The sequence below is a fragment of the Neofelis nebulosa genome, chromosome 3 (assembly GCF_028018385.1).
Source record: "Neofelis nebulosa isolate mNeoNeb1 chromosome 3, mNeoNeb1.pri, whole genome shotgun sequence".
NCBI lineage: Eukaryota > Metazoa > Chordata > Mammalia > Carnivora > Felidae > Neofelis > Neofelis nebulosa.
The window spans coordinates 112095065-112111984 of NC_080784.1; the positions used below are offsets into that span (position 1 = coordinate 112095065).

The window sequence follows — 16920 nt, forward strand, 5'->3', positions numbered from 1 at the left end:
AAAAAGCATTCTTTTCTCTGGTCACAAGAACTGAGAGGGAGAGACTATAAAGCCCCATTTTTATTTGAAGGTTTGGTAACATTGAAATGGATTAAGATGCGCAAATGTAATTCTATTGTTCTCTCAATTATATATGTTCTTCAGGAAAAAATACCCCAAAAATACAGAGCTTGAGAGTTTGGGGTTAACTAAATTTAAGCAAACTGTGTTACAATTGTTGATCAAAACAAAAGACCAATACTCCATTACCAGAGGAAATGTCTCAAATATTACATACGATTTACATGAACAGATATATTGGCACAATTTGAAGTATAAAAAAATGTTGACATCACAGGCAAGCAAAAATATACATATTATCAATAGTCATGTCAGTGTAGGTTATTCTATTTCCTAATACCTGAAAAGATTAGTCTCTGCTATTTTCTCCCAGTAGCCCTACATATTTAAGGTTTTTTTGTTGTTTTTGTTTTTTTTAATTTAAGTAATCTCTACACCCAACATGGGACTCAAACTCATGACCTGGAAATCAAAAGTTGCATGCTTTTCCCACTGAGCCACCCAAGTGCCCCTTTTAAAAGTTGTATTATTATTAGTATTAGTATTAGTATTTATTATTATTATTATTATTATTATTATTATTATTATTTAAGCCCTACATATTTAAACAAGCCTTGAAAAAAATGTAAAAACTCAGGACTGTAAATTTTATATTTGGCTCACATGATGTCCTATTTAACCCTTTTAATTATTCCCATTTCCTTTTGTTACTTGTCTCTCTATACCTAGAACAAGATTTCATGTACCAGTGTAGATTCGAATGTATGATTCAGGGATATACACTTGAATTGAAGATGCCAGGGACATAATCCAGAACTGAGCTCCTTCTCCTTCCCCAGGAAATGAATCTTGGAATGAAAGAAAGGACAATGGGCCAGGCTTCCAAAGTCAGGGACACCACAGGGAGTCCTCAGCCAGCCAGAGCTCATCCATTGATCTCTATATTCAAAGCTCTCTTTGGCATAAGCCCCAAGTGACCTGAGCCTTGAAGAGATAGTCCTCTAATCACCACAGTTATTTAGAGGGAGGACTGTTTGAGGCAATTAAAAAGGCAGTAGGTTCTAAGGACACAAACCCTCATTGGACTCTCAGAGCCACTTCTTTCTCAGTGAACCACTGGAAGTATTTAACTTCTTGGGCAGCACTCTCTGGCATGGAGGACCAAGCCTCTTCTTGCTATGTCCCTAACAGTTTTGAACTTTCCCTTCAAAACTTCGGCTACTTCTAATCCCAGCAGGCTGTTGGATCTGACTTCACTAGGCCACTTTGGTCTTGAAATAAAATGATCCAGCTAAATTTTGGCTCTACCACATTTGCTGGTAATTTACCGTGCAAATTGGAAAGCCACTTAACTTCCATGAGCCTCTGTTTCATCCAATATAAAAACAAGTCATAATATCAACTTTACTGGGTTGCTACAACTATTAAAAATAACACAAATAAACTATTCGATATTGTATGTGTCACATATCATATGTTTAGTACTTCCCCAATTGGTTTTATTAGTCTGTCTTTATAATTCTGTTAGCAAGTTCACATACTCCGATTCAGCCTTCTTTTGACCATTTACTGTATCTGTTTTATCCATGTTCTAGTTTCCAACTAGATAGGGTACTGTTATTCTCTCGAAAATATTCAATTCCATGTCTATAAATACTGTCAGCCCTAGGCAAAGTCATACCATAATGGAAGAGTACCATCTTGGTAACTTACACACTTTCATGGTGGCTCAAGATCAAGGCAGTTAAATCCTCTCTACCATAGTCATACGTCCATCATTCAAGAACAATAAAGAAAAGTTCTATTCATGAGCTTACTAACGGGCTCCCCATTTACAAACTTTGGTCATCCGGACCAGCAAACATAATTAAATGGAATGCCTGGCATTTTCAACCGCAGATTTGAAACATAGTTAGAAATGGTTTTTATGGAATTTCTTTGGCCAAAATTAGTATCTATTATCACTAAAATTAGCATTATAAAATAATTATATGACTTGGGTCAAAGTAGGCAGTAACCTGCTTATTTTAATCAGAGAACAAAATTATCCACAAACCACAATTTATCTTAAAATTTTTATATTTTAATGAAATTCAGTATAGTTGTGATCACCTAGAATTTTAATTTTCAATATTCCAAGGTTCAGTGGTGAGGTCTCAGAAGACCTACCCAAAAGCGGGATGAGAAGGAGGTGGCGACTATAGGTGGATCCAAGATCCCCCATGCCTAATGAAACCAGAACACTTCTCTTTTTATCTTTGTTTATACCAAATTTTAATTTTCAAAGTGGTTTTGCAGCTAAAAAAACATTTGAAAGTTCCTGAACTAGAAGATCTCTTCAGTCTAATAAAGAGCTCTATGCCCTCAAGTAAACACTCTTAAAAATCAAAATGGGAAATGGAAATTTAGAGTTTCTAGTTAAATGTGCATATTAACATAACAGTCTTACAATTCAAAGTCAACAAACTGAAGTTTTTCATCTTCTGGACCCACTTAATACTTTCACAGTCTAACTTGACTATCCAAAGGATACTCGCCAGAAGTGGAAGAATGTGCCAAGCTATTGACGCCTGAGTAGGGACAACAGGCTCTCTTCTGTCATGGCAAATAGGACACAAACTTTGGATTTTAAAGAAAGGAATCTTTTCTTCAAATCTGTCATGGCAAATAGGACACAAACTTTGGATTTTAAAGAAAGGAATCTTTTCTTCAAATCTTTCTTTCAAAAAGTCAAATAGTGATCCTAAATTTTGCCATGAAAATAGTGTCATTAGGAAATACACACCAAAACTGAGGACCTGAAAAAGAATAGTCACTATCTTTCTGATCCCTTTCCTTGAAGCAGAAGATCTTTGATTTCTGATTTTTTGAAAATAATATTCATGCATATAGTACATTTACAAATATACATAGTACATATTCATGAAAATTAAGGGAAATGACCACACTTAGATGAATGTCTTCAAATATGGTTCCATCCTAATTCTATGGAAGAAGGTAATCATTTATTAGGTTTAAATAAATCCTTATACCACCTAAGGCTTGTCGCAATCTACAAAGGTTGACTGAATTGGCAAGTTCACAAATTGGAATCTTAAGACCACTGCAAAATTCAGAGAATCTGATAAACTACAAATTCTCAGTCATTGATACCAGCCTAGTCTAACAACATAGTCTCCAACACAACTTTCCCTCTCCCCTTCTACTCTCTACAAACACTATTTCCAGCTTTCCTCTTTTCCTCAAAAACTTTCCTAACTGCACTGGCCATACCTTCTTCATAGAGAAAAGAGAAACCATTGTTAATACTCCTTATAAGTATTATACCAAGTCTATGAGCTTATCTGTATGTGTACACACCCTACTCTCACTGCCTTAGTTATGTTGAAGTAGGTATCCTCCCACCAGGTAAGGGTAATCTCTTTTCCTGCACTGCCTACTCCATCCCTTTCTTCATTCTCAAGAAACCCATACCTTCATTTCTTCCCTTCTTCTGCACCATTCTCATGAACATTTAAACATATTCAAGGCTCTCTCTCATCCCAACATCCCTGTCCAGCTACTGGATTCTCTCCACTTTTATTCAGAGACAAATTTTTCAAAGAGCTATTATTTTTGCCAACTCCATGTCCTTACTTCCTATTTATTCCTTCAATCCACCTCCAATCTGGCTTTTGTCCTTACCATTTCACCAAAACTTCCCTTGCCAGTGTTACTAAGGACATTCATGTGGGAAAATCTAATGGGTTTATTGAAGCCTTCATGTTTCTTGACCTGTCAGTAACATTTGACACTCTGTCAACTCATTAGTCTCACCTTTCTTTCAAGTATTGGAATTAGTCCTCAAATCTTTATCACACTATAGTCTCTACAAAAGTGGCTTACTTATTTCAACCGTCTTAGTTATGAACTGTGAGACAATGATTCCCAAAATCCACCACAGATCTCTTCTCTGAGTTTCTAAGACTCATCAATCCAACTGCTGACTTGGCATTTACACTTGGAAGCCTCACTGTACCTCAAGTGAAGCAAATTGTATCATAACATATTACTATAATATGACAAGGTAATATCTGCCCTTTCTAAAAACAGCCCAAGCTGATTAGTGCTCTCATTATCAGTATTGATAAAATTCCTAGATCTCATTTGACAAAAGAATAGTCACAAAGCAGAGAAAATTTATGCTAATTAAATGATCATTAAAAAAGTAAACTTCCTAGTATAAAGTTGTTCCCCCAATTTTTTTTCAAATTTCTCTTCACATTAGGCCTCTTCAGTGGCACCTGTCCTGAGATTTGTAAGATCCTTCAGAAAATTTTAAGCAAAATGAGAAGTTTTTTTTATTGTGATTTTATATTTGAGTTGATTTCTCTTCTTTTGATATTCTCATGTATCTTCTGCTTATTGAAATGAATTGTTAATTTAGTACAAAGGGACAATACATGGTTCAGTGCATCTAAAATATCACAGTCTTTTGTGTGATTGCCAATGTTAATGGTATCACACAGCTCGTCTAACAAATCATAATGCAATTGTTTCCCCTGTGACAATGACAGCTTCTACAATATTCTAAGGATTTCTTCTAGAGAAGAAAGAGATTCTTCTAGATGAGATTTGGGACTTAAAAAAAAATCAGATTTCCACAAACCATGCATGTGACAGATATTCAGAACTGAGAATTTTTATATTCTTTATTTCTCTCTAAGTGTAATATTTCCTTCTTCCCTTCCTCCCTCCCTTCTGTTTAAAAACTTTTTTTTTACATAAATAGAATCTGGAGAGTTCTCCACAGTGATTCAATCTATTTTAATTATCCAGAATCAAACTGCGTTATTGACAAGCTTAGAGCAATCAATTTGATGAGCAATCCTGGAGATAATGTTTTGATAACAGACAAGAAACCATAATCCCTTAGAGAAAATAGATGACTCTGATGCACAAATCCCAATGTGTTCACTTTGTCTATTACACCAAACTTGGTCCCCAACCTCCCTCTTTCCACCAGTCAATATGTTGACAAAAAGATCAATCTGTTTATCTTTCCACTCCCCTGTAATACTGACAATATTACATTTTTCATAATTAAAATATTATTAAAGCTCTAACATCTTTAAATCTGTTTACATAAAAAAATTATTTTTGCCAAAATTGTACTTAGTTACTTTCCAACCTCTATATCTTTCGATAGGATTACTTTTACAGTGATATTAAAATACCAAAAGTACCTTTTGCAACATGGCTGTCATTTGAAATATCAGTTCTTCATGTCCCTGTTCAGTTACTTACCTAAAAGAACAAAAAAGGAAACGTAAGTTTGAAATCATTTTAATTTATTATTAAGAAGAGTTTTTCCATTTCTAATAAAAATAGGTTTGTAGTAGCCCTTAAAAATTACTTTATAAGAAAACTCACTCTATTATAAATGCAAAAGAGCAAAACAAAAAATATGTAAATATTTTAAGAGCCCAGAAAAGTAGGCAAACAAAGCTAGTGAAAAGATGGAACAGATTTAAGAAATTATGAAAATATCTAATCATAGGGAACTTTAAGCAACATTAGTAGATTTGACATGCTCATGATACTTGTGAACAAGATGAAACTCTTGTGCTCATACTAGAGAACTGTCTTTATTGGTTCAAGTTTAATATGCCAAACAATACTTTGGTGCTTTGGTCATATTCTACATAAAAGTTTACATAACCAATATTAAAACTTTTATTGTTAAAACAATATGAAAACAGTAAAAGAATATTAGGAACAACAAAAATCATTCTTACTCCACTATCTGAACTCAACACTGTTCTTATTAATTCACGTTCTCTCTCCTTTAAATCTATGAATATGTACTCAGTTTAACAGGTAAATATAATCCTCGCATGAATGTTAAGTATGTACTTCTTTAAACCTAGCATATCTAACACACTGTAAATATAAACTATTGTATTCTTCTTCTTAATTATTATTATTTATAATTATTTTCCATGTCACTGCCTAGAGTTCATGCATGTCATTTCAAGGTCTGCAAATTTAGTTAGCCATTATCTTTTTTTTTTTTTTAATGTTTATTTATTTTTGAGACAGAGAGAGACAGAGCGTGAATGGGGGAGGGGCAGAGAGAGAGGGAGACACACAGAATCGGAAGCAGGCTCCAGGCTCCGAGCCATCAGCCCAGAGCCTGACGCGGGGCTCGAACTCACGAACCATGAGATCGTGACCTGAGCTGAAGTCGGACGCTCAACCGACTGAGCCACCCAGGCGCCCCAGCCATTATCTTTTTAATGACTTTAAATACTGCCAAATTTCTATAAAAATAATTTAAGTATGAGTGTGTATTGTATGTGTGTGTGTGTGTGTGTGTGTGTGTGTGTGTGTGTGTGTGTATTCTTTTTATCTCTTCAGCTCCACTCATCTTCAGTCCTAATTTTTGCTGATTTATGTGTTTGGCTATATCTGGTAGGATATATCCTTCTTTGTTGCTCTTTTTTCTTTTTCTTCCAGGATATACTTTTAGATTCATGCCTATGTGTTTTCCAAATAAAGCTTAGTATCAATTTCTTGAGTTTAATTCCTTAAGGTCCAATAAGGCCTAAGAGGAGGGCATTCAGTCTATAAATAGATTACATGAATTGACAACCACAACAATTGTTTGCCATCTCATCCATCCCTTATTCGATCTTTCCTTTCATCTCCCAAAAAAAGTATTTCAGTTTTCTTTGTATGGTCCATGCACACCCTTTCCTAAGCTCATTTCTAAATATTTAATACGTTTTCTTCTTCAATTGTCAACAGGATCTTCTTCTTGCATTTTCTCTCTGATACATATTAATTTTATTAATCCCTCCTCCTTTATTTTGTGTTTATTCTCTTTAGGGTTTATAGGCTCTTTAAAGTTTCTGACATTTCTCTGATTACATAACAATTTTTAAAACTATAAGGAAAATGCACCAATTTTTCCTGAGTATCCCCACTATAGAAGTTAATAAAATTAGGCAGACAGACTATGATACGCAGAATAATCTGGAGTTGATGGCAGTGAGGACGATTAAGATGACTTCCTGAGCCACATTTCAAAAGCAGGCTTCGATCACACAGAATATTCAAGTATTTTATACCTTTGCCTTACGAGCCTGTATGAATCAACCTAAATAGTTTTCTTATACAGATTTGCAGAGAGAACTTACTACACAATCATACCCTTTGGCTTTTCTCAGAAAGCTATTTTAAGTGTATTTGTGCCTTATGGGAGAAAAGGTCAAAGGATGTGAACTGCAGTTTAACAGAAAGAGCCTGGCTTTGGAATCTTATTGGCCAGGCTTCAAGGCCTAACTCTGCCACTTGCTAACTATAGGCCCTGCAAAAATTGCTTAAACTCTGAGCCTTAGTTCTTCTCATGAAATGAGCTTACTTGGAAGATTAGAGATGCTCCTGGCATAAGGCTGGCACTCAAAAGGTGGTAGGTTTTATACTTTGTTGAAAGAAGGCCATGTCTTGACTTTAAATGTTTTACATACATTTATTCATTTAGTCTCACAATAGCCATGTGAAATATTACGCACTCTAAGCCCATGAGGAATGGGTTCAGAGTCTATATTGAACAAGTTCACAAATGATCAGTGCTGATCCAGGATTCTAGCCATTGTCTCTCTGATGCTAGGTCTCTATTGTAACATCCTATCTTCTGTTTTCATTCCTTTTTTCTACTAAGATCCAGTTTTTCATAATATTCTAAAGGTCTCCTTTTAATCTGTAATAATTGGAAAAGAATGCTTTCAAATTTACATTAAAAATTCAGTGAATTAGGCCATCTGGGTGGTTCAGTCGGTCAGGCATCCAACTTTAGCTCAGGTCATAATCTTGTAGTTCATGAGCTCAAGTCCTGTGTTGGGCTCTGTGCTGACAGCTCAGAGCCTGGAGCCTGCTTCATATTCTGTGTCTCCCTCTCTCTCTGCCCCTCCCCTGCTCATGCTCCATCTCGCTCTCTCTCTCTCTCTCTCTCTCTCTCTCTCTCTCCCAAAAATAAGTAAACATTAAAAAAATTATATAATACTGCTTTGGAACTTGCTTTTTTTTGTCCTTGTGGATATTGGTCATGCCAGTATATACAAATTCATCTGTTCTTTTTACAAAAATATTTCCTTAGCCTGACAGAAAATATGCATGCACCATATACCTATTTAATCAAAGAAAAGGCATTCTTTTCATCATATAACATCCACAATTAGTTTTAAATTTTCCTAGTTTTAATTTATATCTGCAAAGACTACATTAATAATTATTTTTAGTTTTTTATTTATTTTTATTTTTATTTTTTAATACAAAATTTATTGTCAAATTGATTATTTTTAAATTTTTAAGTAGGCTCCACACCCAATGTAGGGCTTGAACTCACAACCCTGAGATTAAGAGTCACATACATGCTCTACTGACTGAGCCAGCCAGATGTCTCAATAATTCTTATACGAAAGAAACCTGAGGGATGAAATTTACTTCAGAGTCAGTCTAAAATCTGTACAAAAGCACTGGCCGAAATGGCTGACCAAGGAATGCTAAGTTGAATAAGCATCTTCCATATCACAGTTAAACCAAAATGAAAAAAAAATTATGAAATGAGAGATGCCTGTGGTCTATCATTTCTTCTTTAACTATCATTTAGTAAACATCTGCAATATATTAAAAGCTCTATATATTATCTATTTATTCTCCATGACATGTAAGACAAAAATTACTGGGGAGCCTGGGTGGCTCAGTTGATTGAGTGACCCTTGAACTCAGATCTTGATCTCAGGGCTGTGAATTCAAGCCCCACATTGGGCTCCACACTGGGCATGGATCCTACTAAGGAAAAAAAAAAAGTTTAAAAAAAAGACATAAATTACTAAATCCCTTTTACAGAAGAGATAACTAATCATCATAAAGGTTAAGTAACTTGCCCAGGCTTTGTAAGTGTTAGAACTAGAATCTATCTATCTCCAAAGTCTTCTTTTTCATTATATCCTGCTACCTCCTTCAAAAGATTGAGTTTACTTACATTTTACTTAATAACAGGAGATTAGACAATTTTTTAAATTTTTTTTTCAACGTTTTTTATTTATTTTTGGGACAGAGAGAGACAGAGCATGAACGGAGGAGGGGCAGAGAGAGAGGGAGACACAGAATCGGAAGCAGGCGCCAGGCTCTGAGTTGTCAGCACAGAGCCCAACCCACCCGGGCCTTGAACTCAGGAACCGTGAGATCATGACCTGAGCCGAAGTCCGACGCTCAAATGACAGCCACACAGGCACCCTAAAGATGTAAATTGTTAAGCCCCACCCCAGACCTTCTGATTTAGAAATTCCAAGAATGAGGTCCAATAATTTGTGTTTTAGGAAGACTTCCAGGGAATTCTGATGTAAGTGAAAGTTTGAGGAGTACTGCCCTATGTGGAGCAATTTTCTGGATCTTTTGTACTACTTGCATGCTCTCATGGATGAATGTTCTAGAGCCGTTATAGAGCCACGGGTTGTGGCTCTTCAGTCTCCCAGGAGGCTCTATGAACTGTCAATAACAGGCCTCTGGCACATACAGTGTTCAAAGCCCACCTTTTCTCCATTTCTGCCTTCATCTTATTTGATCTATCCTATGTCTAGATTGGATGCAGTGTCCACCTTCACGTAGCCTTACTAGGAGCTACCAAAATCATAAACAGGTATTCAGAAGCTTAAAACAGACCCATCGTTTAAAACTCCCTTAGAATAGTATATGTAACCATAGAGATCAGATGGTTAGCATAGTAGTCTTTTGAAAAAAGTCTTCCCATATTTCACTTTCTATGCTTTCTATGTAGTAAACAACCTTCCCTATGCCTTAGTAGCAATTTAGAAAGTACAACTTTTAAGCATTCATAAGAAGTGTTCATAGAAAAGACCAATCAAATTGAAAGACAAATATTGCCTCCAGCTGTCAAAAGAGAAAAAAAAGTTCATGGGGCTCCTGAGTGGCTCAGTCAGTTAAGCGTCCGACTTAGGCTCAGGTCATGATCTCACGGTCTATGAGTTTAATCCCCGCATCGGGGTCTGTGCTGACAGCTCAGAGCCTAGAGCCTGCTTCGGATTCTCTCTGTCCCCCCCTACCTGCACTCTGTCTGTCTGTCTGTCTGTCTCTCTCTCTCTCCCAAAAATAAACATTAAGAAAAAAAATTTTTAAAGAAAAAAAACAAGTTCACGAAAACCTTGCCCAATTAAAGTTCAAGGCAAATAGGCAATAACATCACAGAATACTAATTGTGGAGTTGCTTTCCAGCTCTTGTATTAGTGAAGGCACTAACAAGGACCTGATTCAACATCTCACATAACAATGCAGAACATAACAGGAAAATCAGCATTGTGCACTGCCTGCTGAGCAAAGTGTTCCATCTGACATTTAGAACTGGTTACACTCAACCACTTTTAATTTTAGTCCCAAATTCAAGAGACTGCCAAAGACACAGAGCTACTGCATGAAGTCCTTGCTTCCAGCTCCCATTGGGCTGTTCGGTTGAGTCCTTGAATAATTGGAGCTCCATTGACAGAATACGCATTGTGTTTCCTTTTGACACTGAAAATCAGATCTTGGGCCTTTGCATACGTGTTTATTCTTCTCCAAGAGAATCGAGAGCAATTTAAGTGCTTTCTTCTTCACTATGAGCCTGTAACTCTCCCCGCTTAATGATGCAATGTCTTATGCTTAGCTAGGTTTAAAATGCTCTTTTTTGGCCTCCTTCAGACCCACAATTCAATTTGATTCTCCCGGACTCTCACTAGCTTTCCGTAGTGAAATATATCATGCCTCTTAATTTCCTTCTTTCAAGGCAGAGTATTTTACTTTGAGGTTGGCAAAGAAACAACACTGAGAACCATTTGCAACAAATAAAATATTAACTAGACAGATGCTCTCAGCATCAGATTCACAACATCCCTTTTTTCCCCTAAACTTAATAAAGGAACTCATACGAAAATAAAGACTCACTAATTTCAATCACTTTTTTGGCCTAATTTTAGCAACTACTTAAATAGTATAATAGGTACAGTTTCTTTCCCACATGTTCTAGACCATTTTTCTGGGATGTATGTTTCCATTCCTGCCTTAGTGTTGTCCACTCTCAAATGACTACTAAAAACCACATCTGAACAACTGGATGAACATTTAAATGACTGTGTGGGAACCCCTGGAGCCAAAAGCGGAAGATCTTAAAAATGACTCTTCACAAAACAATGTGCAATATCAACAGTGTACAAAGCATTATTTATGTGCCTTCCCATCTAGTTGGAGATGACATAATTAGACAAAAATATAATTAACAATAATAATAACCTACCAGTTATAGAGTGTTTCCAAGTATCAAAAATTATATTGACTACATATATTAATTATTATTCAAGGAAACCCCATGAAAATCAACCTATATTTACATTCTATAGACCAAAAAAAAGTGAGACTCTAAGAAGTAAACAGACTTGCCCAAGACCATATTGCTAATAAGTGGCTGGACTGAAAATCAAATCCAGGGCTTTCTGATTTATAAAGCCTAGGTCTCACCCACAGGTGGTTTTAAAAAAATTTTTTAACGTTTATGTATTTTTGGGAGACAGAGAGAGACAGCGTGACCAGGGGAGGGGCGGAGAAAGAGGGAGACACAGAATCTGAAGCAGGCTCCAGGCGCTGAGCTGTCAGCACAGAGCCTGATGAGGGGCTGAAACTCACAAACCGCAAGATCATGACCTGAGCCGAAGCCAGCTGCTTAACTGACTAAGCCACCCAGGCACCCCAACCACAGGTGGTTTTATATATCAAGGCAATGTAAATTAAGTGTCATATTGGTGGATTAGGCATTAAATGGCTTGGTGATGTGTAATCTTTACAGAGGTGATGAAAATTAAGCTGAGCTTTAAGGAAATTAAGAGGAGAGAATAGAAAAGAAAATTGGAGGAAAGAAGGAAGGGGAGAGAAAGAGGAGAAGGTAATGAGTTAATTCCGGCCTAAGAAAGTTACAGAGCAGAATTAACTCAAGGCAAGTTCAAGAGACCAGCCTGGTTACAGTAAAGTTGATATAGCAAAAAGATAAAATTGAAAGTGTAAGTTAGGGTTACTTTTATAGGTATTGCGGTTTGACCTTTATTGATAGGAATGACAAGTCATGCTTCAGCTGTTTTAGGAAGGCAATGACAAGATCAAAATGGAGTTTTACAGAGATTCATCCAGCAAGGGGGCAGCCTGGTTGGTATAGAGGTTAGAAAGAGATAACTATAATGGCAATAATGTTCTAACAAGGACCTGACAATTGCGAAACATCTCAAGCATTAAGAATTAGATCCTAGCTCCTACATGTCAAGTCTGCCTCAATTAAACCTTCTGGATTTATTCGGGAACTACCCATCCTTACCCCAGCTCAAGTCTAAAGCGAACACGTGCAGAGGCTCCAACCACTGGAACATAAGCTCCATGTTGTTAACTGTTGACTCTCTGTGCCTAGAACAGTGCCTAACATTGAGCAGGCACTCAATAAATATTTACTGAATGAATAACGGTGTGAATGAGCCAAAATGCTCAATCATGCAAATGTTTAACTCTAGGCCTAATGTTATTAAATGTTTACATACATAGAATAGAGAGAAAACAAAGCAGAAATACATTTTTTATGCAGGCCATCACTTATTTACCTTTCACATAAATGACACTCCCCTATATGTGAAGACTAAACAATGCCTCAACATAATCAAATGCAATGTACAGGCTTTGTTCAGGTCCTGATTTTAACAAATCAACTGTAGAAAGGCAGTTTTGAGGAAATATGGACATTAGATATTTGGTATTAAATTATGTTAAAGGAGTGTGATAATGGGATGATGAAAAAAAAAAAACTTTAGTAGTTAAATACTTAATGAAATGTTTACAAGTAAATGGTATGATGTCTGGTGTTTGCTTTCAAATACTCCACCAAATTCAAACCAAAAAAATGTGGGGTGGGAGGCAGATGAAACAAAATTGCAAGCTGATGTCGATTTTTGAAGCTGACTGGTTACATGGGAATTCATTATACCGTTCTCCTTTCTTTGGCCTGTGTTTGAAAATGTCCACAGAAGCTTTTTAAGAGTCTTCTAAAATGTGGGCTGTGAAACGAAAACAAACATCAACATTTTAGTCATGGAGATGTCCACCAGATGACCTCCAAATGTGGTTATACTCATTCATTTATCCAGCCCATGGTTACTGAGCCTACAGTGTGCTGCCAGTTATTCATAGGTGAATGGGACACTGTCCCTACCCTCAGAGATCTCATAATCATGTAGGGGAGGCAGGACAGCGAATTAGTGACAGCAATCCAGAGTCATCACGCATGATGTACAGATAAGGACAAGTTACAGTGGAGACACAAGAGACATAATTCAATTTAGTATTTAGAAAACTCAGTCTGGTAGTAGAGTAGCTAATGGACTGAGAAAAGCAGAGGATGGGAACTGAACTAGTAGCACTGAAACTAAAGAAAAGGGGATAAATATAAGAAACTTTAAGGAAACAGTATGATTCTCCTACCACTTATAATTTACTTTTAATAATATAACTACCTTTAATCATAAAATAACTAAAAGAAAATCATATTTTTGATCCTGTCATCTACACTAAATGGCTAAGAAAATTGTGTTTTTATATGTGAGCCAAAGGATAAAATAGAGGAAGTTGTATATGCATGCATCCTATAGCAATAATTAATACAATGAGGGGTGTCTGGATGGCTCCGTTGGTTTAGTGTCCCAGACTCTTGATTTTGGCTCAGGTCATGATCTCATGGTTATGAGATCAAGCCCCACGTCAGGCTCTGCACTGGGCATGGGGCCTGGTTGGGATTCTCTCCCTCAGCCCTTCCGCTGCTCATGCTCTCTTTCTCTCTCTCAAAAAAAAAAAAAAAAAAAATACTAATTACTAAAATGAGAAAAAAAAATATGGAGAAATATATAAATAAGTAGTATAAAAATCATTGTGGACCTCACTAAGAAAATATGAAAATACACATTAATAATACACATTAATCTATGCAATGGTTTTTTTTTAAAGATGACCCCCTTTGTTGAACTCAAATATGTGTATTTAGAATCTAAACTCTGGAAGAATACAAATTAGAGGATATCTAACTAAGGTCACATCTGTATTTTGTTAAGGACGTTGCTAACTTTCACTAATATTAAAATTGGTGACAGGATAGTCAAGTAACAACATACCTGAGTTATTCTTTGTAATATTTCTTTTATTTATTTATTTATTTATTTATTTATTTATTTATTTATTTATTTTTGAGAGAGAGAGAGAGAGAGAGACAGAACACAAGCAGGGAAGGGGCAGAGAGAGAGGGAAACACAGAATCTGCAGCAGGCTCCAGGCTCGGAGGCTGTCAGCAGAGAGCCCAACGTTGGGCTTGAACCCACAAAACATGAGATCATGACCTGAGCCGAAGTTGGGATGCTCAACCGACTGAGCCACCCAGGCACCCTACATTTCTTTCAATTTTAAATAAAAATAATGAGACTGAGCCTACAGGAAAGGCTTCACAATTCCATCAGCCTGAGTAGAGTAAGACTAGAAAGATTCAGACAAGGGTTAGGAAATGCTTCCTGAGCAAGGCGTTCTAAAATACTAAAAGTACCCCTGCATGGTCACTTCCTTAAAAGTCTCTCAGATGAGAAATATATGAGCCAACAGTCATGATCAACAGGGCAAAAATTCTTTCATGGAGCTGACACATCCCGGGGGGGAGGGGGAGAGTGGGAATCATCTTCTCTTTCCTCACTTTTTATCCCTTGATGTGTCAACCACACACACACACAATTTATCTCCCTAGGATAATGGTCTAAGTCACAGATAACTAGCTCTGTGTTCTTTAGACAGGAGAAGAAAAACAAATGTATTATATCCGATGTTTTCATTACACTAAAGGCCATTTCCTCATGATAATTTCCAAATAATCTTCCAAATCCAGAATCTAGAACTTTTGTTTGAAAAACTAGTCAACACTAGTTTAAAAATAGTTGGTTTCAGTAGAGAAACCTGACAAACACTATTTCCGGCAGATGACTAAGGTCCACGTCAACAGTAATAAGTTATGTTGACTTATCAGTTGACTCATCAGTAGTCCCAAAACTCTCAAGGTCATCAAAAACAAGAAAGCCTGAAGAAGCTGCCATAGCTAAGAGGAGACTAAGAAGACATGAGTATATGTGATGTGGTGTCCTGGATGGGATCTCAGAACAGAAAAGGAGCATTAGGTTAAAAACGAAGGTGCATACTATAACCAATAACTATAATTAATAAAAATTTATTAACTTTTAAGAAATGTACCGTACATGGGGCGCCTGGGTGGCGCAGTCGGTTAAGCGTCCGACTTCAGCCAGGTCACGATCTCGCGGTCCGTGAGTTCGAGCCCCGCGTCAGGCTCTGGGCTGATGGCTCGGAGCCTGGAGCCTGCTTCCGATTCTGTGTCTCCCTCTCTCTCTGCCCCTCCCCCGTTCATGCTCTGTCTCTCTCTGTCCCAAAAATAAATTAAAAAAAACGTTGAAAAAAAAAAATTTTTTAAATAAAAGAAATGTACCGTACTTGAGGCTTCTGGGTGGCACAGTCAGTTGGGCATTTGACTTCGGCTCAGGTCATGATCTCACGGCTCATGAGTTCAAGCCCCACATAGGGCTCTGTGCTGACAACTCAGAGCCTGAAGCCTGCTTTGGATTCTGTGTCTCCCTCTCTCTCTGCTCCTCCCCTTCTCACGCTCTATCTCTTCTTCAAAAATAAACATTAAAAAAATTTTTAATAAAAAAATGCATCATACTTTTGTAAGATGTTAATAATAGGTAAAATGGGGGATTGAGGGGGAGATATGGGAATTTTCTACTATCTGTTCAACTTTTTTTTTTCAAGTAATCTCTATGCGCAACACGGGTCTCGAACGCATGACCCAGAGATCAAGAGTCACATGCCCTACCAACTAAGCCAGCCAGGCACCCCTCTCAACTTTTCTATAGATATAAAATTGTTCTAAATATAAAGTCTATGATTTTTTTAAAAGATTGGCTTCTCCCTTGATGATATAAGTCAAAATATATTCTTACCTTTTTGACTTATATGTTAAGGTATAAATTAATTATTTATAATTATAAATTAATATTGAATCTCTGTTCTTTTGAGATTCTTGAGAGGAATACACATATTTTCCGCATTACTCCAAAATAGATTAACCAGTCTCAAAGAGTGGATATAGAAGGAGCTAGCTCTTTTATTATTCTTGGAAATAGTGAGAAGAAAAAGCTCTTCCAGAGACAGGAGGCCTGACACCTTCTGGAGAGGCATTCTGCTGCTGCTAGCTGAAACACTGAGCAATGGGAATTGCAGTGTGTTGGTGTAAGAGGTCCCAAACAGATGTTCAACTCATTGATCAAAAAGATGTGCAGTATGGAGAGCTGAGCATCCATCTGTCCTCTTCCACAAGAAGACAGATCATCAGTGCATGAAAATTTTTAGGGCTAGAGAGACCCTTAAGAGATCATCTGCTCTAATCCCTTCATTTGCACTGAGGAGGAAATTTCAACAGCCAACTAATTTCTGATAAGCAATCCTTTTAGTACTTTTTTGAAATGTGAAAAATAAAGAAGCTGATTCTAAGAGTTAGAGAAGATCAGCTTAGGGGCACCTGGCTGGCTCAGTCAATGGAGCATGAGACTCTCGATCTCAGGTTGTGAGTTTGAGGCCCATGTTGAGTGTAGATATTACTTTCTTTTTTTTCTTTTTTTTTAATTTTTTTAAATCTTTATTTTTATTTTTGAAAGAGACAGAGCACGAGCAGGGGAGGGGCAGAGAGAGAGG

General features: G+C 36.8%; 1 protein-coding gene across 2 annotated transcripts in view; it reads right to left on the minus strand.

Moving 5' to 3' along the window:
• The window catches only part of ANK2 (ankyrin 2), a 679068-nt gene that overhangs the window by 490650 nt on the left and 171498 nt on the right, over nt 1-16920 (minus strand). Inside the window, exon 2 of one of the 2 annotated variants that reach the window (XM_058721573.1) lies at nt 5286-5346. The exons of the other annotated variant lie outside the window; for it this stretch is intronic. Coding sequence (XP_058577556.1) covers nt 5286-5306 — 21 coding nt within the window. The 5' untranslated portion in view covers nt 5307-5346. The remainder of the gene's footprint in view (nt 1-5285; nt 5347-16920) is intronic. 2 annotated transcript variants of the gene reach the window in all.